This window comes from Athene noctua, chromosome 10 (genome assembly GCF_965140245.1).
Source record: "Athene noctua chromosome 10, bAthNoc1.hap1.1, whole genome shotgun sequence".
Taxonomy (NCBI): Eukaryota; Metazoa; Chordata; class Aves; order Strigiformes; family Strigidae; genus Athene; species Athene noctua.
The window spans coordinates 23,205,261-23,230,323 of record NC_134046.1 but is presented as its reverse complement, the minus strand read 5'-3'; the positions used below and the strand labels follow the sequence as shown (position 1 = coordinate 23,230,323).

Genomic DNA, 25,063 nt, shown 5'->3' with positions numbered 1-25,063 from the left:
AGCATTAGGCTATGTTAGCTAGTTTGTTTGTTTGGGGTTTTGTTTGGGTTTTTTTTCCTTTTTTTTCCCCCTAATTAAGTACATATGGGAAAAAAAATGTACAGAATAGACTCCTATAATAAAACATGGAGAAAATTAGGAAGCCCAGGGAGACAGAGGCAAAGTTTACCCTAAGGATTCAAATTCTCCAGTTTAAGCCTCTACCTCCCTTCAAAAAGATTCCCTCTCTGATCTCACCTTCGTCTGGTCACCTAGCAGGAGCGCATTTAAAGGATCTGGCCACTGAACTCCTACTTGGACAACTTTATGCAAACTACAATGAACTATATATTCACATGCCTTTGGCCGTGGCCTTCTGCACCTCATGCTTCATCTGTAGAAAGGCAATCCTAGTATTCCCAGCTTCACAGGAGAGGGGAGAGGTCAGTATTTCATATTTCCTAACAAGGGCTTATTTTGTTCTGGTGTTAATCCATCTGTTCAAAATGTTGCCATTTGATATATGAATAAAGGGATGCTTTTCTTAGGAAAAATATAATCTTCATTTGCTTGCAATTTGTCTGCTTATAGACTTTTCTTAGTAGTCATTTTTTAGTTTAATACCTTGAAATTCATATATTACGGTTTTCAAAATCTTTACTAGTTAAAAAAGTACAATGCACTGCACCTAATTCTTGCCAAGAATCCAAATTAAGTAGGCTTTTCAGAATGACAGCATCATTGAAGAAATTCAGCAGCAGAACATATCCCTCAGTAAACCACGATTCAGCTAACAAAATAAGCCTGTAATGAATGACAGTGTTACAAAATCAAAGATCAAAAACTTGGGGCTTTTGCATTCCAATTTAACCATTATCAAAACCCCACTAATTAATTGTGACAGGTCATCAGACACAATAGTCACATCACAGTAAGGATAAGCAAACAACAGCAAAAAGAATGAAGCAGCAGCTCTTAACATTTGTATGACTGTCTTCTGCATCCCAACTTGTCTCACATTCAGATGCATCTTGTTTCCTAGATGCTTATAAAACAAATTCTACTGGAAAGACAACACCTAAGTATGTTGTAACTTTAAAAACAGTATTAGCTAATCCTTAGTGAACCCTTTTATAAATTTAGTGTAAGGGAAAGATTAAGTTCTAACAATTATCTTCAAATCAAAAGGATTATTTAACTCTTAAGTGTGACATGAGCTTTTGAATGCACTGCTAACAAAGTCCACATAACACCCACACCCTGCATTCCAGAAATTCATTATGTGAGGGAAAACACTACATCATTAACAACACTGTGATATATCACAGTGATCACTGAAAATTTTATGTTCAATGTGAAATTAAAAAAAATAATTTAAAGATCTAGTTAACATCATTACAAGGAAGCTTTAATAAGTAAACGAAGAAGTTACATAACAACACAGTAGGTCTTTTACATCTTGGAATATGAATTTCAATTATACTTACGTTTAGCAAATCCATCCCCTGGATAAATATATCTATTGTACGCATCCATAATATATACCCGATGATCATCCATAAAGTCCCGCTCATGGCCATTTCCCTGAAGGAAATTTACAGTTAGCTGTTCCTAGTACACTAACACAGAATTAAATGACCTGTAAATTCTAGAGTAATCAAGACTACAAAGATCTAATATTTAAAACTCCTGTGTCTATCTCTTATATATAGTCTCAAAGGTTATTTTGAGGTGTAGAGTTTTGGGAGCTTTGACACTATCAGTCTGAAGACTGCAGGTATCAAAATCAACATCCTTATATCTCTGTGAAGGTAATTATCATAGATCTCATTGCACATACAAGAAAAATAAATGAAAACTAGAAGTTAATTGTCTTCAGCAATATCACAAAAGAAACTGTGATCACCAAATAAATCTCTCATCTTCCAACTGTGCAAGAAAAAAAGTCACTTTCAACTGCTCCAGAACCCATGTTCTTATACAGGGATTAAAAAAAAAATAAATAAATAAGACTAAGCTCTTCTGATAATTCAAGCCTTGGTGAAGTAAAATGGAAAAATTACAAACGCCAGAGACCCAACAGTTTAACATATTGTGTAACACCAGGAATTCCCAACAAAAATACTGTAGTCGGTGTAAAGATGGAAAGAGAAAGCTCAGATTCTGAATGTTCCCCTTCCCCCATTTCTGAATTTAAATAGCATTCTTTTGGCTCTCATTTAGACTTTTTTTCCACTAGTATAAAAATCATCTTTTCACAGAAATCACTAAGGTAATTTTGTTGAAATCAGTGTATCATACAAGACCACAACCCCTGCCCCCAACAGAATTTCATTTAAAGCACAGAAACAGACATTTCCACAGATATACCTTATGTAATTCAGTTACAGAATTTATATCCCTTGACAGTTAAGCTCTATTCTTGCTACAGCTTTCCCTCCTGGAAACAAACAATCAAACAAACAAACAAACAAAATCACTAAACTAAAGCTAGTCAGTGTGTATGAAAAAGGGAATGGGAAGCACCAGAACTGTATTTCTTTCTGCTAAAAAATGGCAACTCCAACTTATTTCTTCAGCATCCACAAATAAACAGAAATCTATGAATATGAGAGCCTCCAGGTGAACCATTTTCTTATGGAAGGTGAAACTCACCAATGACCAAGAACTGGAACACCTACAAGATGCATACTTAAAAAGAATCTTCTGAACTACTACTTCACACTCCTCTCATTCCCCAGAGAAATGAAATAAAGGGGTCATTTAGTGTGCAGACTGAGATTACTAGCATGATACCTGAAAATCAAAATACATTCCAAGACGTTTTTAAAAAACAAAACACACCCCAAAAAAGCACAAAAAAATCCACACCCTGATGGAAATGGCTAAAAAGAATCATGAACACAAACCATCTTTCTATTGTATAATCCATGTCTGTATTTCATGGTAATTTTAGGATGCCTGAACTTGCAGGTAAGAGAAATGACAGAAGATTAAAAACTTGCAGCCTCACTGCCATAGAGCCACTTAAAAATGGTTTATTTACACATAATAAATTATCTTCACTGCTTCAGATTTGACATAATTTTGGTGCATTAACTGCTTTTCTAAAAATCCTATTTCCCTCCTTTCAGGATTTATTTTGGAAATCCTACCGAAGATGAGATTTGTTCTCAGTACCCACAGTAAATCTCTTTACCAGGTGAAGAGTGATGTATTCTTTACTTCGTCAGCCTGAAATCAAGCTTTCCATTAAAACACTGAAGGTCAAATTCATCCCCTGCTAAGACTGCTGCAATCAATGCATGCTGAACTAACTGTAATTCTGGTTTAAGAGATTCCTTGTTTCTTCAGGGACACTGATTTACTGTGGAGACTGCTGTGCTTCAGATCAGTATGCAACTTAAAAATATTTTTACATCTAGCCACATGATGGAGCTACAACTCAGTTTAATTTTATTAAATTGGCTTAACATTGGACCATAAAATAATTAAACAACTAAACTGTTCACAGTCTCCATCACGCATGGTTAACTTTGTATGCTGTGAGTTGACAGTTTATACTACTATTAGAAAAGAAGGTATTAATCACACACTTGTATTTTGAGCAAAACATCTGCAGCACTGAATACAGCTAAGCTACTCACCTGATGAGCATCCAGATCAATAATTGTGGCTTTAGACACCCCTTGTACTCTTTCAAATAAGAACTGGATATATAAGCAAAGAAAAAGATAGATAAAGTTATGAAGTTAGGTGACAGATTACACTGGAGGCTTGAAGCTTGCAGAGTATATTACTGTTCTGATTTGAATGTAGTGTGTGTCTGTTCATGGCATTCACCAACTAAACAGCTAAGTGATTGTAATATATTTAAAGCTCTAGTTATTTCACATAAAAATTGTTGTCATTATACAACAAAACCCCGATACATTTCCACAGTCATCTGTACAGGTATCTGCCTACTTGCAGAGAAAGTCAGTGGAGAGAGGGAAGAGAAAGATTTCTACTCATTTCCTCTTTCTCCCACAAAGTGCCAGACACAACATAGGATCAAGGATGTGTCTTTCTACAGCATCCCACACTAAATTGTAAAGCAGAGTCCGCAAAGGAGGCATAAGCCCAATGGCACTGAATAAGACAAATGGAGCCAGGGTAATAAACCCTGCTGTAGTAATACCGGCGCTGCAGAGGTGTGGCTGGTTCAGCTCTGCATCCTGTACCAGCCAGACAGAAAAGGACAGCTCCAACTAGGGATTCTAAAGCTATGGCATTGGTGCTGTCAGAGGCTGGAGCAGAACCAGGCAAAAGCATCAAGAAAGCAACAGCAACAACTGTGGGTTAGGACAGTGTGAAGCAAGAGCTGCACAGGCCCCAAAACATCAAGGAGCTAACTTCATGAGACACAAACAATAGCACAAGAAAGGCTTATCAGCAGGAAGGGAGAAACAGTCCACTGTGATGGCATACAACTGTGTAAGCATAAAATCCACCATTTAGGAAAAGCTGCTGTAGGGACTGTACATATTAAAACCACTTTTAACAACAGAATTAATTTCTTATTCTACATCTGCGAAGAAAAAAAGTATTTTTAATTCTTTAAGTCTTGACTTTGACGAGTTACTATCTGTAATATAGACATGGTAAAACCCAAAGATTTTGTACAAACTGTCACCCGCTATAATTTCTCAATCTGTATTTTAATGATAGGGAAAACAGAACACTGTGGATTACTTCTTTGCAAATTACCATGTACAGAAATTAGGATGTTATGTCATATAATGTGCTGCAATCATTAAGAGGTTTTTTGTGTTTATTATTACTGATACTTTATAAATATTCTAGTATACAAATATACCATAGTACATTCGATAAAAATAAGCCCTAATTGCAGAAGGCTCTTGCTTCAGCTTTTCAACAGCTAAATACCAAATGTATTCATTCACATTCAATGATTATTTTGGAGACATTCACATTTTTATTCATGAATTTGAACCATGCTGAGCACTGTATAGTGCAGCTTGATTCAGAGAAAGGATTTCTGTCTGCATTCGTCTTGATTGTAACCACTGAAACTAACGTGGAATTTCCAGGTTCAACTGCAAGCCTAGAATAATTATCACTGAGAATATTAAAAGTCAATCTGGTTTGATTTTGAGTGTTTTTTTGCAAGATGACATTTTTAAAGAACATAATCCTGACCGTTACAACTCCTCCCTTCCATTTTAACAATTCTGCATATGCATTATGTTCTGCAGCATCAAGTACCACACCATTTTCCTATTCCTACCCATCTACAGATGGCTTTATTTTATGCTATTAAGATGTAAATTTTCTATTTGTACAAAAAGTAGAAAATACTCACTTAAGAGTACTTCTTACCTTTATAGCCAGCGTGATATCAGCATATGCACAAAATCCTCCACCTTTGTCACTTGAACAGTGATGAAAACCACCCCCTAAACATAAAAATGTTGAAAAGGTGAAAAGCTAGATACTAAGGAACGTAGATGGTCTTGGCAAAGAGACAGAGATGACTTACATGTCGGGCAGATGCAACACCTAGAGATGTTAAACTCTTACTTAGCAACACAACAGTTTCTGTACACACTCTTAGAATGGTTTGGTTTGGAAGGGATCTTGGAAACCACTGAGTTTCAACCCCCCTGCCATGGGCAGGGACACCTTCCACTAGCCCAGTTTGTCCAAAGCCCTGTCTAACCTGGCCTTGAACCCTTCCAGGGAGGGGGCAGCCACAGCTGCTCTGGGCAACCTCTGCCAGGGCCTCACCACCCTCACAGGGAAGAATTTCTGCCTTACATCTGATCTAAATCTGCCCTCTGTCAGCTTAAAACCATTACCGCTCATCCTATCCCTACACCCCTGATCAAGAGTCCCTCCCACCCTTCCTGTAGACCCCTTTAAGTATTCGAAGGCCTCTATACAATCTCCCTGGAGCCTTCTCTTCTCCAGCTGAATCCCCCCAACTCTCTCAGCCTGTCCTCACAGGGGGTTGCCCCTTCCCCCCGAGCATCTTTGTGGCCTCCTCTGGCCCCACTCAAGCAGGTCCGTGTCCTTCTGATGTTGGTGCCCCCAGAGCTGGACACAGCCCTGCAGGGGGGTCTCATGAAAGCAGAGTAGAGAGGAAGAATCCCCTCCGTGACCTGCTGCCCACACTGCTCTTGATGCAGTCCAGGATACGGTTGGCTTTCTGGGCTGAAAATACACATTGTGAAGTCATGTTGAGCTTCTTGTCAACCAACACCCCCAAGTCCTTCTCCACTGAGCGGCTCTCAATCCACTCCTCGCCCAGCCTGTGTTTGTGCTTGGGATTGCCTTGACCCATGGGCAGGACCTTGCACTTGGCCTTGTTGAACTCCATGAGGTTCACAGGGTCCCACCTCTCCAGCCTGTCAGGTCCCTCTGGATGGAACACCCCTTCAACGTGTCGACCGCACCACACAGCTCAGTGTTGTCAGTGAACTGTCCATGTTGCCAACAAAGATACTAAACAGCCACTCATCACATATCTTGTGGCCTACCAGACCACAGGCCTACCAGGCTATCAGGCAAAGGATGTGCAGATGCCCAGATTAAAATGAATTGTCCCTTTCATCTAGCAACCACCCTAAGAATAAAGAAATGTACATATGCAACACATGGTGCCTCCATGACAAAGCATACTGCTTTAAAAGTTCAGCTCCCCCAGGCAAGTTGGAATTACATAATTAACATTATAGGCAGGTGGGAAAGACTTGTGGAAAGTTCTTTTTTATGCTAAACACCAGGTCAAAAAGAAAACCCCAACCACAAGCTAAGTGAGGATACCTTATTTGCACATACCATTGTCTTTTGTAAACACTCAGACCAGAAGAAATGCTAAGAACTCCTCTTTAAAAAACAAACACATTCTTTACATGAAAAAAGTACTTAGACTTCCCTCTCTCAAAACATATTTTTTTATCTAATAAGTCAGAACTTTTTACCAAGAAACCCACTACAAATATCTAAGCAAAAAACTTAACAAGCTCACTTAACATATCAGGAAATGACAGGCTTTGGGGTTTGCTTTTAATTTTTAATACTGGATATTCCCTTTGTAGAAGATGCGTATAAGACAGAATGGAAAAATCCCAGAATTGATGAGCTCTATGAAAATGGCAAGCTATGTCTTACATGACAGAAAATATTGCTTCAATAGTTTACTGGTTTTGCATTGCTATTTGCTGTGAGCAGGAGAGTGTATTTATATTCACTATATTCTTCATAATTTGTTCAAGTTTTTTTTTCAGGAAAAACTGCACAGCCAAAAATAAGACACTAACTGGTACAGCCCTGCTCTTCAGCATATCAACCAATCCCTTGATCTGGTATAATATACAAATTAGCTGATGAAATCTATGAAAATTACTTTACAATTTAATGAAAACAAAAGGTTTTATTGAAATATTTACATTTACTACAAATATTTTGCCTTAATTTTTTTTGCACTACTTCAATCCAAACACTTTTCCTTATATATGATATCATATATTTATCCAGTTATCTTTTTTCCTTCCAAAAAATATTTAATTATAATGCTGCAATACGGATGATAGTGGATGAGAAAACAAATCCAGTACTTTTTTCATAGTTTTTTTCCTTTAGAGTTGAGTTTAGTTAAACACAATCCATCACTTTTTGTTATTGCAAACAGAATGCATATCATGATAAATGAAAATAATATGATTTTAAACACACTATTTCAAGTATCATTTAATGCACTACAGTTGTACTTACCCACATTGATCGCCCAGCCTCTATCAACAGCAAGTTTTCCTGCCTTAAGAAAATTACGGTGAGAACTTAATGAATGAACGAGGCAACCATTTAATACTGTCTGCTTCCACCCCAAATGCAACTCTTGGCATTCAGACATGTCCACTGAATTTTCGGATGTTTTACCACTGCAGGTCATTCTGAATCAGAATCTCTGAATACGAGCCATGCAAGACTACCCTCAGCATACTTAGCTGAAAAAATACTCAGTATCTCATCTGTATTTCATTCTCTGGAAGTTGAGCAGGTCTAAAACTAACAGCACTTTGCAGAGATGAGCACCAACCCATAGCAGACAAATGAGAAAGGGAAAGAATAACTGTTGGCAAGAGTAAAAAATGAGCAAGAATCTCCTAATATCCTTCCTGTTCATGTAAAATAGGATAGACATAAGCTCAAACCCCTGAAAATACAGATTAATAGTTTCAGCTGCAGGTGGGGACAGAAAAATGCTACGGTATGAAGCATCTCATGACTTAGTTTATTATTTTAAAGATATAACATGCATAGGACAGAATATTGCCAATCTTCTTCCCTCCATACAGAAAAACTGTGCCTGTATCTCTCCTTTGAACTCAAATGACATTCAGGGAAGGGAAAGTACTGACAGACAAGAGATACACAAGGCTTAAATTATGAAATTTTAATTGAAAAACCTGACTTATTTTGGCCAGGAGGAGTCAAGCAAGTGCTTAACTGCATTATTCCTCAAGTGTCATGTTAAAAAAAGAAGATATTACTAGCTGTAATTTAAAAAAAAAAAGCGAGAGAGAAAAGGTGAACAAAAAGGTATTACTCTTTTCCTTAGTCATGGAAAGAACATATTATACATTGTGTATGCAAAAGTAAGTTTGGACAGTTGAGAATTCTTCATCACCAATATATTTATATTTGAGCACTTCTAATTTAGTGTTAAGAAAACTACCGGGAAGGTAAACATCATCCTGTTATGAACATCTTAACTTACACAAATTAGTTCTTGAGAAAAGACTGTAGTTCCTGAACTATAAAACCCCTTATGTCACAGGGAAATCACATTATCTGTGATTTAGATTACTTCCTGGGGATTCCTCATCAAAAAACAATCTTCCCAAATCACTAAAAAAAAAAAAATCATTAAAAAGTAGAGAAACTCAGCAGGAATTTTCATGATAAACAGGATCATCGGGAATAGCAGAAGATCGTACTTATGACTTGCACTGTATGAATTTTATTGTCTGATGATTCGAAACTGCTTTTAAAGTACATACTTATTTCACTATAACAAAAACCAAAAAAAGGTAAAAACAGCATATGGCATCAAGATCAATCCAAAAGTGACCAGTGATGTCATCCGTATTTCAGGAGGCATGATACAGAGACATAATAGACAATTAGTGGCTATCTCGTCTACATGACCACATTTATAACTAGTGAACATGCATTTATGAATTAAAGATAAGCACAAGCACAATGAAAAACGTTACAAAACTATGCAAGAGTATTGACTAGTTTGAACCAAGTTGAAACAGATTTCACATACAAATACTGTCAAGACCCTCAAGAAATATCAAAGGCAGAATATTAGGAAACTTTAGACTCTTCCCAGTTATTTTTCTTTTCTACCATTTCCTTTGTTCCTCATAGCTACCATACAGGAAAGACAGTGTGGGTATAGTAAGAGAAGACTCTGTGTATTCCTACGCAGACAGGACTTTACACACCAAAAACCCCTATCTCAATAACCACTACTGACTGCAGTCAGAAATACAGCACAGAAGAGAGAACTGAGCAGGAGTCTGAAGTGATGCTGAAGGACTAAATGGAGACAGAATGGATCTACTTCTTTGTGAATGACCACCAGGAAGTTTTAAGCACCTTGAACTATATGAAACACATGAAACCAGAATTCTTTCTCTCTATTACTACCCAGTCTATAACATAATGTTTAAAAAAAATAAAAAGAGTAAAGTCAAACTACCTCCAAACTACCCTGTAGTCCATTGAAAGCAAGATGACTACACAGATACCACCAAAAGCAGTTTGGTGCCATCTCCAGCTCCTGCTGGTAAACTGCCAGGAGAAAGCATTCCAGGTGGTTTATGCAGGTTTGCATTAAGGAGATGCACTGTGTTCCACCTCCAGCATCTCCAACTTTGCTAGTTAACACCTACTAAAAGAAGTTGCACTTTTGTTATCTAGCCTATTACCATAACTCAGTGAGTCTAAAGATTTATCCAGAACATAGCATGTTCTTTCTAAACTCATATATTTAAATTGTTCTTAAAGGTTGGTTTAACATTTTCAATAGTTCATCTGGTTTTCTCATGCTTATGCAGACTTTTAGGCTTCAATAAAAGCATCAGACATAGCTACACTGTACAAACACTGTCACATATTTCCTTACCTCACTATTCTTTGACTTTAAATAACATGTACATCCAAGAAGACAGAGCAACATAATTAAAGTAGAATTAGGAAATAGGATTTAAGAGGCAAGAACAAGAATAGTTGGAGAAACGGAGTCCAACTTTTATTTTATAAAAGAGTCATAAGCCTGAATTAAAACCAGACTCGGCAACCCGCAAGGATACTTAAACATGGTAAATGTCACAGGACTTGTTATTGTACCAGTGATTTCGGATGCAACCACTGGCCATTTCTATTTAACAGCTTAGAACAAGAAGCAGCAGTTAACTCACTTTAAACAGACAATTTCAGCACCGAGGAGGTGACTTTTCAATCTTTCCCTCTACTACCCCCATGTTCAAAAACTTTCTGAAAGTTTTTCTTTGCTACTTTTCTGCTAACATTACAACACTCACCTTCTCCTCCAACTATAAACAAGATTTTTCCTAAACACATGCATATCGATACATTCTTCAACTCCCTTGAGTACTTCATAGTATCATGAAGAGCTACATTACATAAATAGTACATTCCCCATTACAAATAATAAAATGCATCAGTTTGCAACACAGTTGAAACATGATGATATACTCAAACTTTAAGAGCTCCAGATTCTTAAATATCTATGGCCAGTGTTTGATTACAACTTTTGATATTACAAAGATAGTTAAGATGACATGCTTAAAACAATTAACTGCACTGTTAGAAGATGTTTCTGAAACTTAACAGTATATATTATAGCCCAGTCACAAGTTGTCCAGTCCATTCCATCTCTACTACCTTTTGGTAACAAAAAACAACTAGCAGAGAGTTACTTTTACATACACATTTGCAAATTCAGCAGCTGGATGGGATACAGATTTAACAGAGTACTAATATACTGAAAAAAATTGCCATTTTTCTCTGCTAAAGAATCAGGCTACTATCAGAATAGTTCTATCAAAAAAAAAAAAAAAAGCAGGATATTTCATCTTGCCTTAAAAATCTGATAACAACTGGCTCTCTACTTTCATTTCACACAGTATAACCCAAGAGGGCTGAAACTTAATAATGCCTAGATCCACTTACACACACAAATGGTAGTAGCAACAGTTAATCTCATGTCAGACCCACAATATTAAAGAAAACTTGGAGAACTGCTTCACCCAGCTTTTGGGCTCACTCACATCATTCTAACAGGTCAGACTCACAAACAGTCCAACCTTCTTCATTGTTTCTGAAAACTGTACTAAGAACCATACTGCCCTGCCTTTTATGCACAAGTCGTAGAAGAGTTCTTTGTATCATTTATGTCTAATGAATTTTCGATACATTCACAAATATTTAAGGAACCTTTATTCCAGGGCAGATTACTAAGTATCTACATTTCTGTTGACAAAAATGAGAAGCTACCTATTAAGCCTATTTCTGAAAATAATGCCATTACCTTATCATTCATTTATGGCTTCCCAGTCTCACTCATGTTTAATGTCAGACATATTCTTGAAAGGTTTGCCAACCCACAGAATATTATTCTTCAATAACTGGCTTCAAATAGATACAGAGAAAGCAATATGGGCTTCTATCTATTTCACATGCACCCACTGTAACAACTTCTGGAAGAGTAGCTAAAATGCAGCAAAAATCTATTTGTGTCATAATAGTAATGATTTCAGATAGGATTATTTGATTTGTCTTCCATTTATGTAACTGCTACAGCTCAGTGTCTGCAAAGAGAGATCAGGACTGTTACCATCTTCTTCTAGCACCATGCTGCACAGTTTCTGAACTCTAGCTCTACTCTAACAAGGAATGACAAAAAGGGCAGAAAAGGTTCCATTAGTTACTGGTTTACAATTATGAAGAAGGCATCTTTTCCTCAATACATGGTTTAAATAACTCATTCTTGGCTCCAGCTATTAACCGTTTTCTGTCCTCCTTCTTCCTCTAATACAGATTCTCAGGCAAAATCTGGTGATGCTGACACAGTTCTTCTGATCAGAGCACTCATTTAACTGATCCAAAACCAGTTCTGTTAAGGTGAAGCAGGCTGCATTTCACCCGAGTTCAGCTGAGCTGCTTATGTAGTATTTACAACAGAAAAAGTAGATGAACTAACCTTAATCATTAAAACAAGCAAGGTGATATGATTTTTAAGCTTAAACACTTACCTAGTCTCAAGAGCAACCAAACCATGCATCTCTTCCCACACAGTGCCAAGGCCATTTGGTAAACATGTGCTTTAAAAACAGCTTCCGTATTCTCAATTTTGAAACCTCCCATTCCTAGAAGTCGCCTGTATTTGAACACTGTTTAAAACTAATACCGTTTCTGTATTTGCCATAAGTCTTGCCATATCTCTCACTGCTTGCCCAGGCTGCCTCTTACTGTTTCTTCTGCAAATTACAGACCATAAAACCTTGGCAGCTGCTAACAACTGGCAAACTTTGCCCATGTTTAAGACACTAACTCTCTTCCCTCGACAGGCCTCCAGGGCTCAAGCCTTTCAGTTATACAAAATATTACAACTCACAGCTTTGTACTATTTTGATCAATGAGTTTAAATACAATAAAAGTGAATGAAGAGCACCTTACCATTATTGTTCCTCCTGTCTGCGTTCGCAGAGGTTTCAAAACTTTTCTCTGAACCACGAAATTGGGAAGAAAGGCAACTGGTGGAATTTCTGTGATTGTAGCCACAACAAATGACCACTACAAGGGGGAAGAAAAAAGTTCCAATTACCATAGCCTGTCTTAATGATGACATTTAGATTTCTCATCAGTTGCTATGTACTGAAAAAACCTCACAGCTCCTTAGTGAGATTTTTACTTTTTAATGGAGGTGACCACAACAGCTTTTATTAGTAAGAATGAACCTATCTGGAGGTTAAGTTGTTAACTATGAGAATCATCACTTGCAATTACTATCACTAGGTTTTTCAGATTTTAGTATCAAATGGTAATAAAACAGCATTTTTTTCAGCAAGCTAGTATCCCTGCAATTGGGAGGGCTGCACAATGTCCTTCAGCAGTATTAATAGCAAGTTATGCTTGATATATTGTTCAAACCTAAAATATCTTTTCCTGTGTCAACTCAAAAGGATGTACCAAGGAGAAAAGAAAAACAAACAGACAACTCAACTGAAAAGTTCAAATACTTAAGTGAACACACAGTGCAAATTTTAGTATGGAGAACTGATTAAAATTTATTTAGCATATTAAACACTTTTGGCAAATGTTTCAAGTAAACATTTTGTTAAAAAGTCATATTGTCAAGAACATGATTTGAAGGTTAGAACACAAAATATTTGCAATATATAAATGGCGGTTTTTGCAATCACGTATAGATTACTTCAACAAACTTCTACTAACATTGCTACCAGCAATAACACTTATAAATATGTTTCAAAGCCTAAGTCACAGGCAAAAATATACCTCAGTATGAAAATCATGAATTTGACACCCTAGACAAAAATACTGAATAGATCCTATTTTCTTCAGCATTCGGAAATTTAGCTAGATTCAGTACATTCCTTGCCTGATTACTGTTAGCTGTCTGTTTCCAAATGATAGGATGTAGAGGTGGTCAGTTTTAACCAAAGACAATCACATCCCCATTTCAGGGTCCTCTGATACTCAAAAAACCCTAAAGCTACTTTGGCTTCCCAGTTATCAATGTCTTAGCTACTAAGTACTGTTAGGTGGGGTGGAGCGTAGAGGTGACATTATTCATAAAGTTAAGTACTAACTATATTTCGTCAACAGTTCATTTTAAGCTCTTACTATTTTTCTATTTGTAAAACATTATTCTGTCACCATACTATCAACTCTCCATCATTAACAAAGTGCTTTAAATATTTTGTAATACAGTCAGCCTTGATAAAATCCTTTTGCAAGAAGTTCTAGCTTTTAAATAAATATAATGTAAAAAACTAGATTCAATCCTGTTCTAAAATGGAATTGAAAAGGCCACATTTGAATAAAGTAAATTTTGATCCCACATGTGAACGATGATCACAAAATTTCAGAAAGTTTTAACACAGTTTTAAAAATTTTAGTCTCAAGGCAAGAAGTGGGAGCAATAAAGACTCAAATCAACACATATGCTGCTGCAGGTTTTTAAATGACTCCAAGAACTCCATACATGGTATAAGTAAAGAGTAAGCAAAGCTTTCTATTCACAGCTGAAGACATTTACAGAATAGTGCCAAGCCCAAAGACATTCACTGCTTCAGATGTAGTCCTTTACTGTTTTTATGTAATACCTAACATATGGGGGAAAGTCATCTGTCTGTGAGGAAAGTCTTGGGGTTCAAGAATGCAGGTACAGACTAATGAAAATGCTTCTCAGAAAAAAACATGACAATAATTGAGAAAATATATTGCCTCAAACTGTGGACAGTTTTGCATTTTTGTTTTTGGGGGTTTTTTCTTCAATATGCTAATTTTGTTTTCCCACATTTCCTGCAATAATTCTCAGAACAGCTATGTATATACCAGAAAAAAATGCAAAGGAATTGGGTTTATATAATTGTATACTTTTTCATGTTATAAAAACAAAAAATTATTTTGAATAGATGAGGACTACATTAAGTTTTCCAGGCTGTCAGTTGGCTTCCATGACACATATTAGTTTCCTTTGATAGAGAACAAACCCTTCAAATTTTTGGTGGAGGTTTTGGGTTTTTTTCAGTTTTGAGTTTTTCTTTGTTTGTTTGGTTTTGTTTTTTTTTTTAAATCGCTATTTTTTGCATTGAGATTGCATATATCTGAATATCAGTTCCATTTTCTTTTGTTAGATATTTGCTCTCAGCCATCAAATTACCGATTCTGTAGCAGAGTTTTGTAGACATGTAATTATGTAACTTAACAGAAATTAAGACTTGGTCTGGATTCAAGGAAGAGTAATAATCATATATAAACACTATTCAATAACACGCCTTCACTTATTCTTTCTAGTTATCAACTCCATTTAACTCTATTTGTATTGCTAATATAAGATTTTTAAAATTATTTACCTTCCTGTGTTTTGGATAAATAATTCAATGTATGAATTCAAGTTTCAATTTTTAAAAAATTTTGCTGTTTACTTAAAATAAGTCAAGCTAACCCTTATAGGTTATTAACCAGGTATATTTTCCTTTAACACATGCCTCCTACCCAATTAACTACTATCATTAAACATGGCTAAGTGTAACACTATACCAAGATGTTACATACAAAAAAACCCCTAAAGCAAAACAAAAAAGCCAACTTTAAGAGTTCATAAATCTTCCTTGGTTAAATTCCAAACTCTATAATAACATATTTAATAAGGATATTCTTGCAGGACTTTACTTACAAAGTATTACTATTAACATTAATTCCCCAACTGTAAAAACTCTTCTTAGTATTTCAAATTATTAGTGTTTAAGGACTAAAAGTTAAACTGAAAAACTAATATTAGGAAGATAAAGCTGAAGTAGTTACTTTTATGCTGATACATCCTGGATTAATAAACAGCACAGTAATGATCAAAACCAACCTCTGATGTACTGCCTTTTATGTTATGCATTCATTGCATTCCCTCATTTTAAAATAGACCACATCAAATTTTTTAAAAATAGGCAATTTTGTTCTTTAATATCTAAATTTAAACTGTGCTTAAATTTTTGATAACTTCCTGGAGCTAGTCCCAGCTTCAAGGGAAGATTCACAGACTTACAAATCCAACACCAAGCAACTAATTTGATTTTATTTTAGAAGTTTGCCTGGGACAAAACTATTGGGCCCATCTTCAATAAAGTATATCTTTAGCTTGAATTAATGTAAGATAAAATCATAAAGGAGAGTAGGAAACTTGTCATTTCCACACAAGTTTCCAGGTCAATGTATGAAAGCACTATTAGCATTTGGAATGAGATACTGCACAGCTAGAAACCAGTGACAGCCCAAGTGATAAACCCAAGAAAACCAACCTGTCAAAAAACAATTTTGTTGCATCAGTCTCCTAGCCAATGAGTCAGAAATATTAAAATAAACAAATCCCTGTTAACTAAATGCTACCTTATTCTTAAGGGGGTTACTAGTTGTTTTAGATGTAAAGAATGCCCTACAGCATTTGCCCAGCAGTGTAAATACTGAAACCTGTCAGACTGTGTTCCCCATGACCAAGTACTCTTGTTCAGTGCTTTCTCCAAACATACTCAAGTATCATTACCTTTAAAATAACATTTTTGTATATTCCTACAGACCTTTACCTGACATGTTAACATTAACATGAAAATTTAGGTAAAACGGATCAAATTCATCTATCTGCTCTCATGACCTTTTAGATTAACATTTCACAGGAAACCACGACTTGCCTTCATACATTTTTTTACCAATGAAGTTTGAAAAAAATGGAGCAAGGAAAAAGCTCAATGTAGGGAGCAAACAGTGACAAGGGATGACAGCACAAGAACTGCGTGAACTGAGGAACTGGACAGGGGAATTCTCGGGACTTCTGAAGGTGCCCGTTTCATCCAAACCAAACCCACACGTTTTCAGCTGCAGTCACCTATGGTCACTAATGCCACACACAGCCCAAGATGCATTCCATGCTGCTTTACCTGAACAGCTAGAACAGCCACAAGTATCACAGGCTGAACCAATTATTTTATGAGCCTGTTTCTACTGCCTTCATTCCCAAGAGCCCTACCACCTTCCCCAGGCACACTGCCAACACCACCACACAGCAGAGGCAGGTACCCCTGGGCTCTCGGCAGATGAATTCACACGATCCGACAAGAATCAAAGTACACGAGCACCAGACAACACTCCCTAGAATCACATCAATCCACTTTTCCCTAGGCATAAAAATCTACATTTCTAATAAAGTGATTAACTTTTTATTTTTAAACCAACAAAACTTGCAAATATATAAAATGGATTAAAATTTGTAAGTTCAGCTGCTCGATCACCTCTTGCAGATCACTTTCAGAAAAGCACATCTTGCATTCCACTGATGCACAAGCATTATCCCTGTTTGCATTTCAGTATTCACTCACATATGTTATCACAGAACTTCTCATATATAAAAATGGTTGAAGTGAAAAAGTTATATGGTCTGAAACTAGCTTTAACCTCATTGCCTAGCTCCTTCCAAAATTTCAGAATGACGACACGCAGGAAATTAATTATTTTACATAACACCAGAAAAAGGCAGTAAGTGGAAAAGTACTGAAAGCAAGTTATCCAAAGTTCAGTCATTACCTTAGAGATTTAAATTCTTCAAACGAATAACTGAGGGGGAATCACCTCAATTCAAAAGACCACATTTTGTTGTAAGGACTAGCCATGTTACCTAAAGCAGGGAAAGAGGGAGACACTTTCTTCCAGTATGGAACTAATTTCCAGTACTGCTTGATCTACTTTGTGCATACCATTTTGTTTCTCTTCAACAAACCCCCAGCCAGCTTCTTCAGCTGCTGCTAAGATACCAAACACCTCCTCTTCTTGTAAGTGTACGGAATTTCCTACCAAATTCATGCTAAAATTTTAAATGAAGAATACTGAAGCCATCCATTATTTTAAGAGACCTAAGCATTTCCAGTAACGCAAGCACGTTTGTCGTCTTCAGAGCTGATCTAACATAAAACTATGCCATTTATTGGTAGATCTGCATTTGTCTAGATTTAAAAAAGAATAGCACAGCAGACTTTGGATAAGGCAATACAGAGGATACCCAGGGCTTTTTCATGTCTAGCCACATTATTCTTTGTTTGCAACTAAGCACTTTTATCTTCACCACTTGGCAGGAATTTGCTGGCATGACCAATACAACATCTTCCAGTTTCTACAGTTACAGGGAATATTCTCTCAAGAAAAGGGAAACAAGAGATACACAGTTAGTAACATCTTAATGCAAATGACAGTACTGGTTTTAAACACCAAGACACAAGTTATGCAGACAATTCCCTGTGAAGCCATCCTGTAGGTACTAAAAATATTATGGTATTCCAAACCGAGCTATACACATTACACCCTGCTTCAAAGACGTGATTCAGAGGTGCGTGGTTCTCTGGCATTAAAAGCTCAGTATCAACAATAGCTCAAATAATATCAAATCTAATGATGTATGAAATTGCATGTAACTTTATAGCATAGAATGAAGAGAACTCAGAAAAAGAGTGAGAGTGAAAAAAGTTCACACAAATAACAGATCCTGTACACAGAAAAATAAAACGTTCCAGAAGTAGCAATACAAAGACTCTCTCACTGTAGAAGGGCAAAGATTACTCAATCTTTTATTTTATAATTCAAAAGTTATTTTATTTCTCACACAAATCCCTTCTCATCCAGAAGTACTCAATTTTAGTCCTCTTCAATGTATTTTCAATTTCAGAAACGTATTTTACAAGAGTAAATCAAAACTTACATTTTTGAAGACTGAAACCCTGGTCTAAAGGTGAATATTATTTACATTGAAGTTTTCCCTGTGTTCACTTAACTTTCCTGAAATAACGTTTCAGGTCATCTATATAACATGGTAGACCCTCTTTCCCCTCCACTCCTCCATAGCGTGAATTTTTCTTTCAGTAATCTCAATGACAATGTTATCAAAATATACCATTTTATAATCTGTAAAAGTTGATTCTATAAAAAAATCTAGTAGGATATATTTTGTCTTCAACAGTAATGCTAGACAGTTTGCTTGAAAAATACATTAATAAGTACAGCACCTTTAGTTTATTAAGGTAGCGCCTTGTGTGAGCAACCAAGAGATCTTCATCAGTAGCCTCCCGTGCCTGTACAATCAAGTCATCTGCAATTAGTTTTTCTTCTGAAACAGGAGAGAAATAACAATTGGCATTGTATACCATCGCTTAACTTCCCATATTCCACCCTGCCAAAGAAGCTACTTTGACCTTGGTAATGTAAATCACTGAAAGAACTTTTGTTTACTCCGTGTTTACAAATTTTCCAAATGCATACCCTCTATGCATGTAAGCCACTAAGGTAGTGTGTATCTGGTAACTGTTGATTACAGAAAGTTTTCGGAGTGTAATAATGTAATCATCATTAAAACTTCTTGTTTAAACTGAACGAAGAGACAGGTAGTGACAAAGGATGAACAGACACAAGAGAATCACAAGACTCCTTAAAGTCTAGGGCTTGACACACTGGAAAATCTTGGTGCTCATACCATCAAATATTCACCATTCTTTAACATACTTTAAGAAACTCGACAGTTGATACTAGTATTTAATTCCCTAAATCAGAGGAGAATGAAAAAAATCAAAATTCAAAACAATTGCTTACATGTTCATGAAAGCAAACGCTTACACAGGATATTTGTGTCACACCCCTACTTCCATTTAATTTCAAGAAATACCAATACTATCAATTCTTTCCCTTAGAGACCAAAAGACAGTTTATTTTAAAACCTAGTTTTATTAAGAGCCAGTTACAAAATATCACTCCAAGATTTCAGAATGTGATCAAAGATAATACATTTGAATGCATACATCTGGATATACTTGCCAGGAAGTTCATGTTAGGGTCAACTAAAAAAGTGAAGCAGTGCAGAGTTGCTTTGCATATGACCAACACAAACGCCAAATACAATGCATTGTGTTGATCTTCCCACACAAATTTGGATATTTAATTGCTGCATCCATCTAAGACTGTACCTTTCTCCAATTTGATACTTGGAAGAAAACAACTCACAAATGTGAGAGATTTTGTTCTGAAGTGTTATACAAGAACAGCACCTGCAACAATATTTGTTTTGGCAAGCTTATGTTTCTCCTGAGGCCTGAGAAACATTTCCTTCATTCATTGGTGTCCGACAGAAAACCAAACTGTTAACAGCTTCATTCTTGAGGAAAGAGAAGTGTAGAAAGATTTTCACTGGTGATTTTCTAGAATATGATAGGGAACAGTGTGGGTCACCTGTTGCCAGGAGTTGCTACAGAGCTAGAGAAAACCAAGAGTGCCCCGGTGATATCCTGTGGCTTCTTTCTCCTTTACAAAGCAAGGAGAGTAAAACAATTGGGAAAACCAATTTTCTGTGAAAGACAAAGAATGGACACTTCACACAGAAAAGACCTAGAGGAAAAGACTTTACACAGAGAAGAGGCAGAAAGGCAAAGGTTTTGATTAATTAAGAAAATGGTCATAGAGCCCAAGAGTTAATTATTTAAGGTTGTTAGAAGGAAGATCCAAAACTTGGCTACTAAACTGAACATTAGAATTTGTTTCACCTCAGTTAAGCGAATATAAGGCAGCCTAAAGTAGGAAGGGCAATACTTAACTGCAAAAGATCATAAGTTGAAGGAGTCATTAGAACCACATAAATGGAAGAGGCCAGGCTCTTGGACAACCTTTGTCTTGGCAAGCAAAAAAGCTTTTTTTTTTTTTTCCAATCTGATGAGCAAGCTTAAACTTTAGATGAAAAGATGCCAAGATTTTATAGGTCCTGATTCTAACCTCGGTTCTTACATTTGTATTTCCACCTACACCTTCCCATTTGTTCAAGCAGCAATAATGAACACCACCACAAAAAGTTCTGCCTGTCACCAGGGTCATCTCAAAACTCTTCCCAAATATTATCAGAATACTATAATGAGGTTGATAAAGAATGGATTTATACAAGCTACACTTATCTTTCAGCCCAAAACCTGCCATTTGCCAGTGGACTGTCTGCTGTCTAAGCTGAATAACTACATTACACCCCACAGCAAGCCAGCCATTAACACCTGTAGTTTTCCCAAGCCCAGTCCTTGCTACACCAGGTGTAAAGCAAAGTAAGCACAAGGCTATAGGGAACTACTCCCAAACTGCAATTCAGGTCTTGCAACCCAAACCATTTGTAAATTTGCAGCTAACATAGGAAGGACTTTCCATTCATTGCTCCAAAACTGAAGTCTGTGTTCTGTTTTACATCCAGGCTTTGTCCTCAAAAGAAAAAACTGAACATCAGCTATCCTCAAGAGGAAACTTAAGAGAAATACTGTTCTCATACATCAATCTAGAACTGAAAGAAAGTGTTTGAATCATTAAAAATCTGTTCAGTATCAAAACATAGCATGCTGAGCTATGTCCACAAGGCCGTAGCACTCTGCACCTAACTTGATCTAGGCTGAAAGTCAAGATTCTGGTGCTGGCTTCAGAGGTGGAAACAGTTCTCAAATATCCCACATAACCGTTTCTTGTAAAGGCCAAGCAATGAAAGCCTGCTCACTTCACGCTTTCATTCAAATCACAAAGACCAGAAATATTTTAAGATGGTCTAAGACATTGCTATGCTCACATCTCTCCTTCCTCCTTTTTCCTCACAGTCTTGTAAGCTCTGGACCAGACTGAAATGAACCAAACTAGTTACTCTGATTAGTATTAACCACACCTCTGGGGATTGAATTTTCCATCACATTTCATGAGTTTCACTCTGCACAGACACCATTACTAAGCTGAAACCAAAACTGTGGGTTTATTTAGCAGCGTGGGCTAGAAAATACATTTTCAAAGGACTGTGAAACAAACCCTTGTATTAAAAATTCCTGGTGTAGGATGTCTGCTCTAACATTACAATTTCATCTTTTAAATACTTCATAGAAAAGAGCTTCAACAACGTGTAACATGCGATATCCGACCCACCTCAGAAATCCTACAGTCAATTTATCATGCTAAGTCTGCAAATATATAATAATAAACCACTCCAAATATGATTAAAGAGCATAGCTTAAACCTACACAATGAGCAATGAAAACGTACAGTCACTATTATATTGGCAATTATGAACATAAGTCTGCACTAACGACATAATTTCTATTAGCTTTTGTGCAAATGTTGGTCTAAGAGGTACCTTCCATTATTTTACCTTTCAAGAAATTGATTACTTTTCCCCATTTCCCTGCATCGAATGGATGCAGTTTCTCAAGTCCCATGAACGTGATGTTGTAGTCTGGAGAATATACGATAGGCCAGCATGCTGATGGAGGATCCTCATACAATTCAGTTCTGTGAGGCCTTGAAAAGCAAAAAATAAACTAGTCACTGCTTTTAGCAACTACTTACAAAGTCAAATGTTTTTCACTAAAATCCGAAGTTACAAATTACGAGTCCTTATTAATACCAACTTTACATTAAGAATGATTCCTGAAGATGCTATTTCCAACAGTTACTGAAGGAAACACTTGGGTTGTTTAACTTCTCTTCAGCAGTAGGGTCACGGAGAGTAACATCCCTCACTTCCAACCAGTACAGTTAAACTCTTGAACTAACCGGTAGTGGGGAAAAAAGAATGACTGAAGAATGTTCATTAATGAATTTAGCATATGAAGTTCACTGCAGCCATTACTTAATAGGAACATTTGCTTCTCTCCCCTCCTCTTTCCAAGTTCATCAAGCGGCACCTCTACCTTAGAAGGGGCATCCAGTTTTACAGACAACATAACCCTTCAACAAATACATTACTAGACTCATATTTTAAAAGTCTGTATCAAAAAACAATTGAAAAAAACCAAAACACACTGCTCCTACACATGATGCTTCTCACATCACAAGGCTGGAAAGGTTTCTAGACTCCTTTCCTAGGAGCAAGAGATTAACAAATGTCTCTTGTGACCAGCTCAGCAAAAATAAAGAGGCTTGGTTTTGTGTCTGCATAGCATACAACCACAGGACATACTCTCAGCTCTGGATGTTCATGCCTGTAAGTCTTAACCAATACTTTTCTCTACCTCCCCTCCAAAAACTAGTATTCTCCCAATGAGGAGAGATGGCAGAGCGGCTCAGAGCCCTCCTTCACAGCCTTTACAAACACTCACACCGAGTATTCTGCGGACACCTGTGTGCAAACAGCCCAACAGGCAGCCAAACCTGAGGGGCCATTCTGTGTTCATACCCAGCCTGTTCCACTGGCTGTGGCGTCCCTTCGGGGCCCCGTGCGACTGAGCTAGGCTGAGACCTCTCTTGCACCCCAAAATTTAGCTGCAGTTTGCAAAACATTTTGCGACTTACCGAGCAAGACAGAAGGGTCTTTTGTCAGGTGAACAATACAAACAGAACCCCCCTTATTTCCAGCCTAAATATGCTCGAATATAGCCTTTTAAAATCCAGTTAAAAACAAAACAAAAAAAACCAAACACGAGGACAATGGAGGTTTTTCACCAGTCTGCAGTCCCGATACCCACACGCCGCCCACAAACAGAGCCAGGGTTCCCTGGATCCTTCCCTCGTCCCACCCCGCAATAAAAGGCAGCTTTTGTGCAACGCGCTGTGCCGCCCCCGGCCCCTGCTCCTCTCCCGGCCTGTCAGCAGGGCCCCGGTGCCGCGGCGGCTCAGGGAAGAGCCCGTTCCCCGAGCGCTCCCTCCCGGCGGCCCGCGCCCTGCTGACAGCGGGACACCTCACGCTCCAGGCCGGGGCCAGGGCCAGGGCCGGCCCCGCCGGGACCGGAGCAGGTGGCCCCAGCGCCCGCCCGGGGCTGGCTCCGACGCCGGTTCCAGGCGGCCGAAACGGCCCAGCAGCCGGCAGCGGGGCGGCCGGGCTGAGGGAGGGGAAGCGGCGAGCTGCAGCCCCAGGCCGCCGCCGCTCCCCAGGCGCACCTCGCGGCTCTGCCGCCGGGCCGGGCCGGGCCGGACCAGGGCCGGGGGGGCCGCAGGCCCCGGAGCCGAGCAGGCCTCCGCCGGGCCCGGGCACCGGCCGGGCCCTCCCGCCGCCCCGAGAGCCGCCTCCCGCCGGCGGAGCCTCCGCCCGCCGCGACAGGGCCGCGCCTGCCCGTGTTCCTGTCCCTGCGGCCGCCCCAGTGCCAGCCCGGCGCGGCGCGGTACTCACATCCCCCCGCCTTCCGCGGGCGCGCTGGCCAGGCCGCGCAGGGTGCGCGGCGTCCCGTGACCCGGCAACAACAGCCCCAACGGCCCCGCCCCGCCGCGGGGCGGAGACACGGGGGGGCGGGGCCGGGCGGCGGCCGCAGCCTCAGCCCCAGCGCGGAGCCCCGCGGGCGTGAGCGGCTGCTAGCGCGGCCGCGCAGGGAGCGCGGGGCAGGGGCGCGCCGGGCCGTGGTGCTCCCGAGCAGGGGCCGCGGAAAGGTCGCGGGGCGGCGCTGCCGGGGCCCGGGGAGTGTTTTTAACGGCGTCTTCCGCGTCGTGACCGACAGGATGACCCCGGGTCCGACGCAGAAGGCGCTCGGTAAAGGGAGCAGGGAGGGCACAGGCAGAGCAGCCGGTCTGACGTTGTGGGAGTTAGCAAAACTTGACCCCAGTGTTCAGATCTTTACACCAGCTGCTGCCATCACTTTACATCGAGAGCCTCAAAGCGATTCCCACAAACAGTATCTTTGAACAGGAAAATAGGACTCTCACTATAGAACAAAATTAACCAGACACCAGTGAGTGCAGAGACAAGAGCAGGTCAGCAGCAGAATGAGGAAAGCAAGGGTGAAGTAGTGGTATTACCTAACCCAGCAGCAGAACTCCCACTGATTTTGGCAAGATTCACACCAGCAACACCATCCCTAAATTCAAGCACACAAGAAAAATAAACTAGTTGCAAGTTACAAGCCAATTTCTAAATGTACTTTGCTAATCCTGCTCAGATATATAGAAAAAGCATTTCTTACGCAGTTGTACAGCTAAATCAATAATAACATCATGAAAAATGGTCCATCAATACCAGTGATATCTATCAGACCAAGGATAAATGGTCAGAAGCACTCTTTTCTCATGAGGAGTAATGTCTCTTTATGAGAGTTTCAGATAAATGTCTTCTTAAAATATGCTGTCTTTGTCTTGGCATTCAGTTTTGATGGATGCCTGGACTTCACCTCGGTATTTATTTAGCAGCAGCAGACTGTTATCCCAAGAAAACATTCTATCCCTTTGACATTATCTTTTAATTAACATTTCTTTTTGTTCTGGCCCTTTGTGCACTTGCCTC

General features: G+C 38.6%; 1 protein-coding gene across 2 annotated transcripts in view; it reads right to left on the bottom strand.

Annotated features, from left to right (window-relative positions):
- The window catches only part of HDAC11 (histone deacetylase 11), a 32,482-nt gene extending 8,420 nt beyond the window's left edge, over positions 1-24,062 (bottom strand). Inside the window, exons 1-8 of one of the 2 annotated variants that reach the window (XM_074914028.1) lie at positions 23,963-24,062; positions 22,007-22,155; positions 18,867-18,967; positions 12,760-12,876; positions 7,759-7,801; positions 5,362-5,438; positions 3,627-3,689; positions 1,467-1,563 (exon numbers count right to left, since the gene is read on the bottom strand). In XM_074914028.1, the coding sequence (XP_074770129.1) occupies positions 1,467-1,563; positions 3,627-3,689; positions 5,362-5,438; positions 7,759-7,801; positions 12,760-12,876; positions 18,867-18,967; positions 22,007-22,155; positions 23,963-23,964 (649 nt within the window). In that variant the 5' untranslated portion in view covers positions 23,965-24,062. The remainder of the gene's footprint in view (positions 1-1,466; positions 1,564-3,626; positions 3,690-5,361; positions 5,439-7,758; positions 7,802-12,759; positions 12,877-18,866; positions 18,968-22,006; positions 22,156-23,962) is intronic. The other variant, XM_074914030.1, reaches the window with a different exon arrangement.
- Between the last annotated feature and the right edge of the window lie 1,001 nt (positions 24,063-25,063).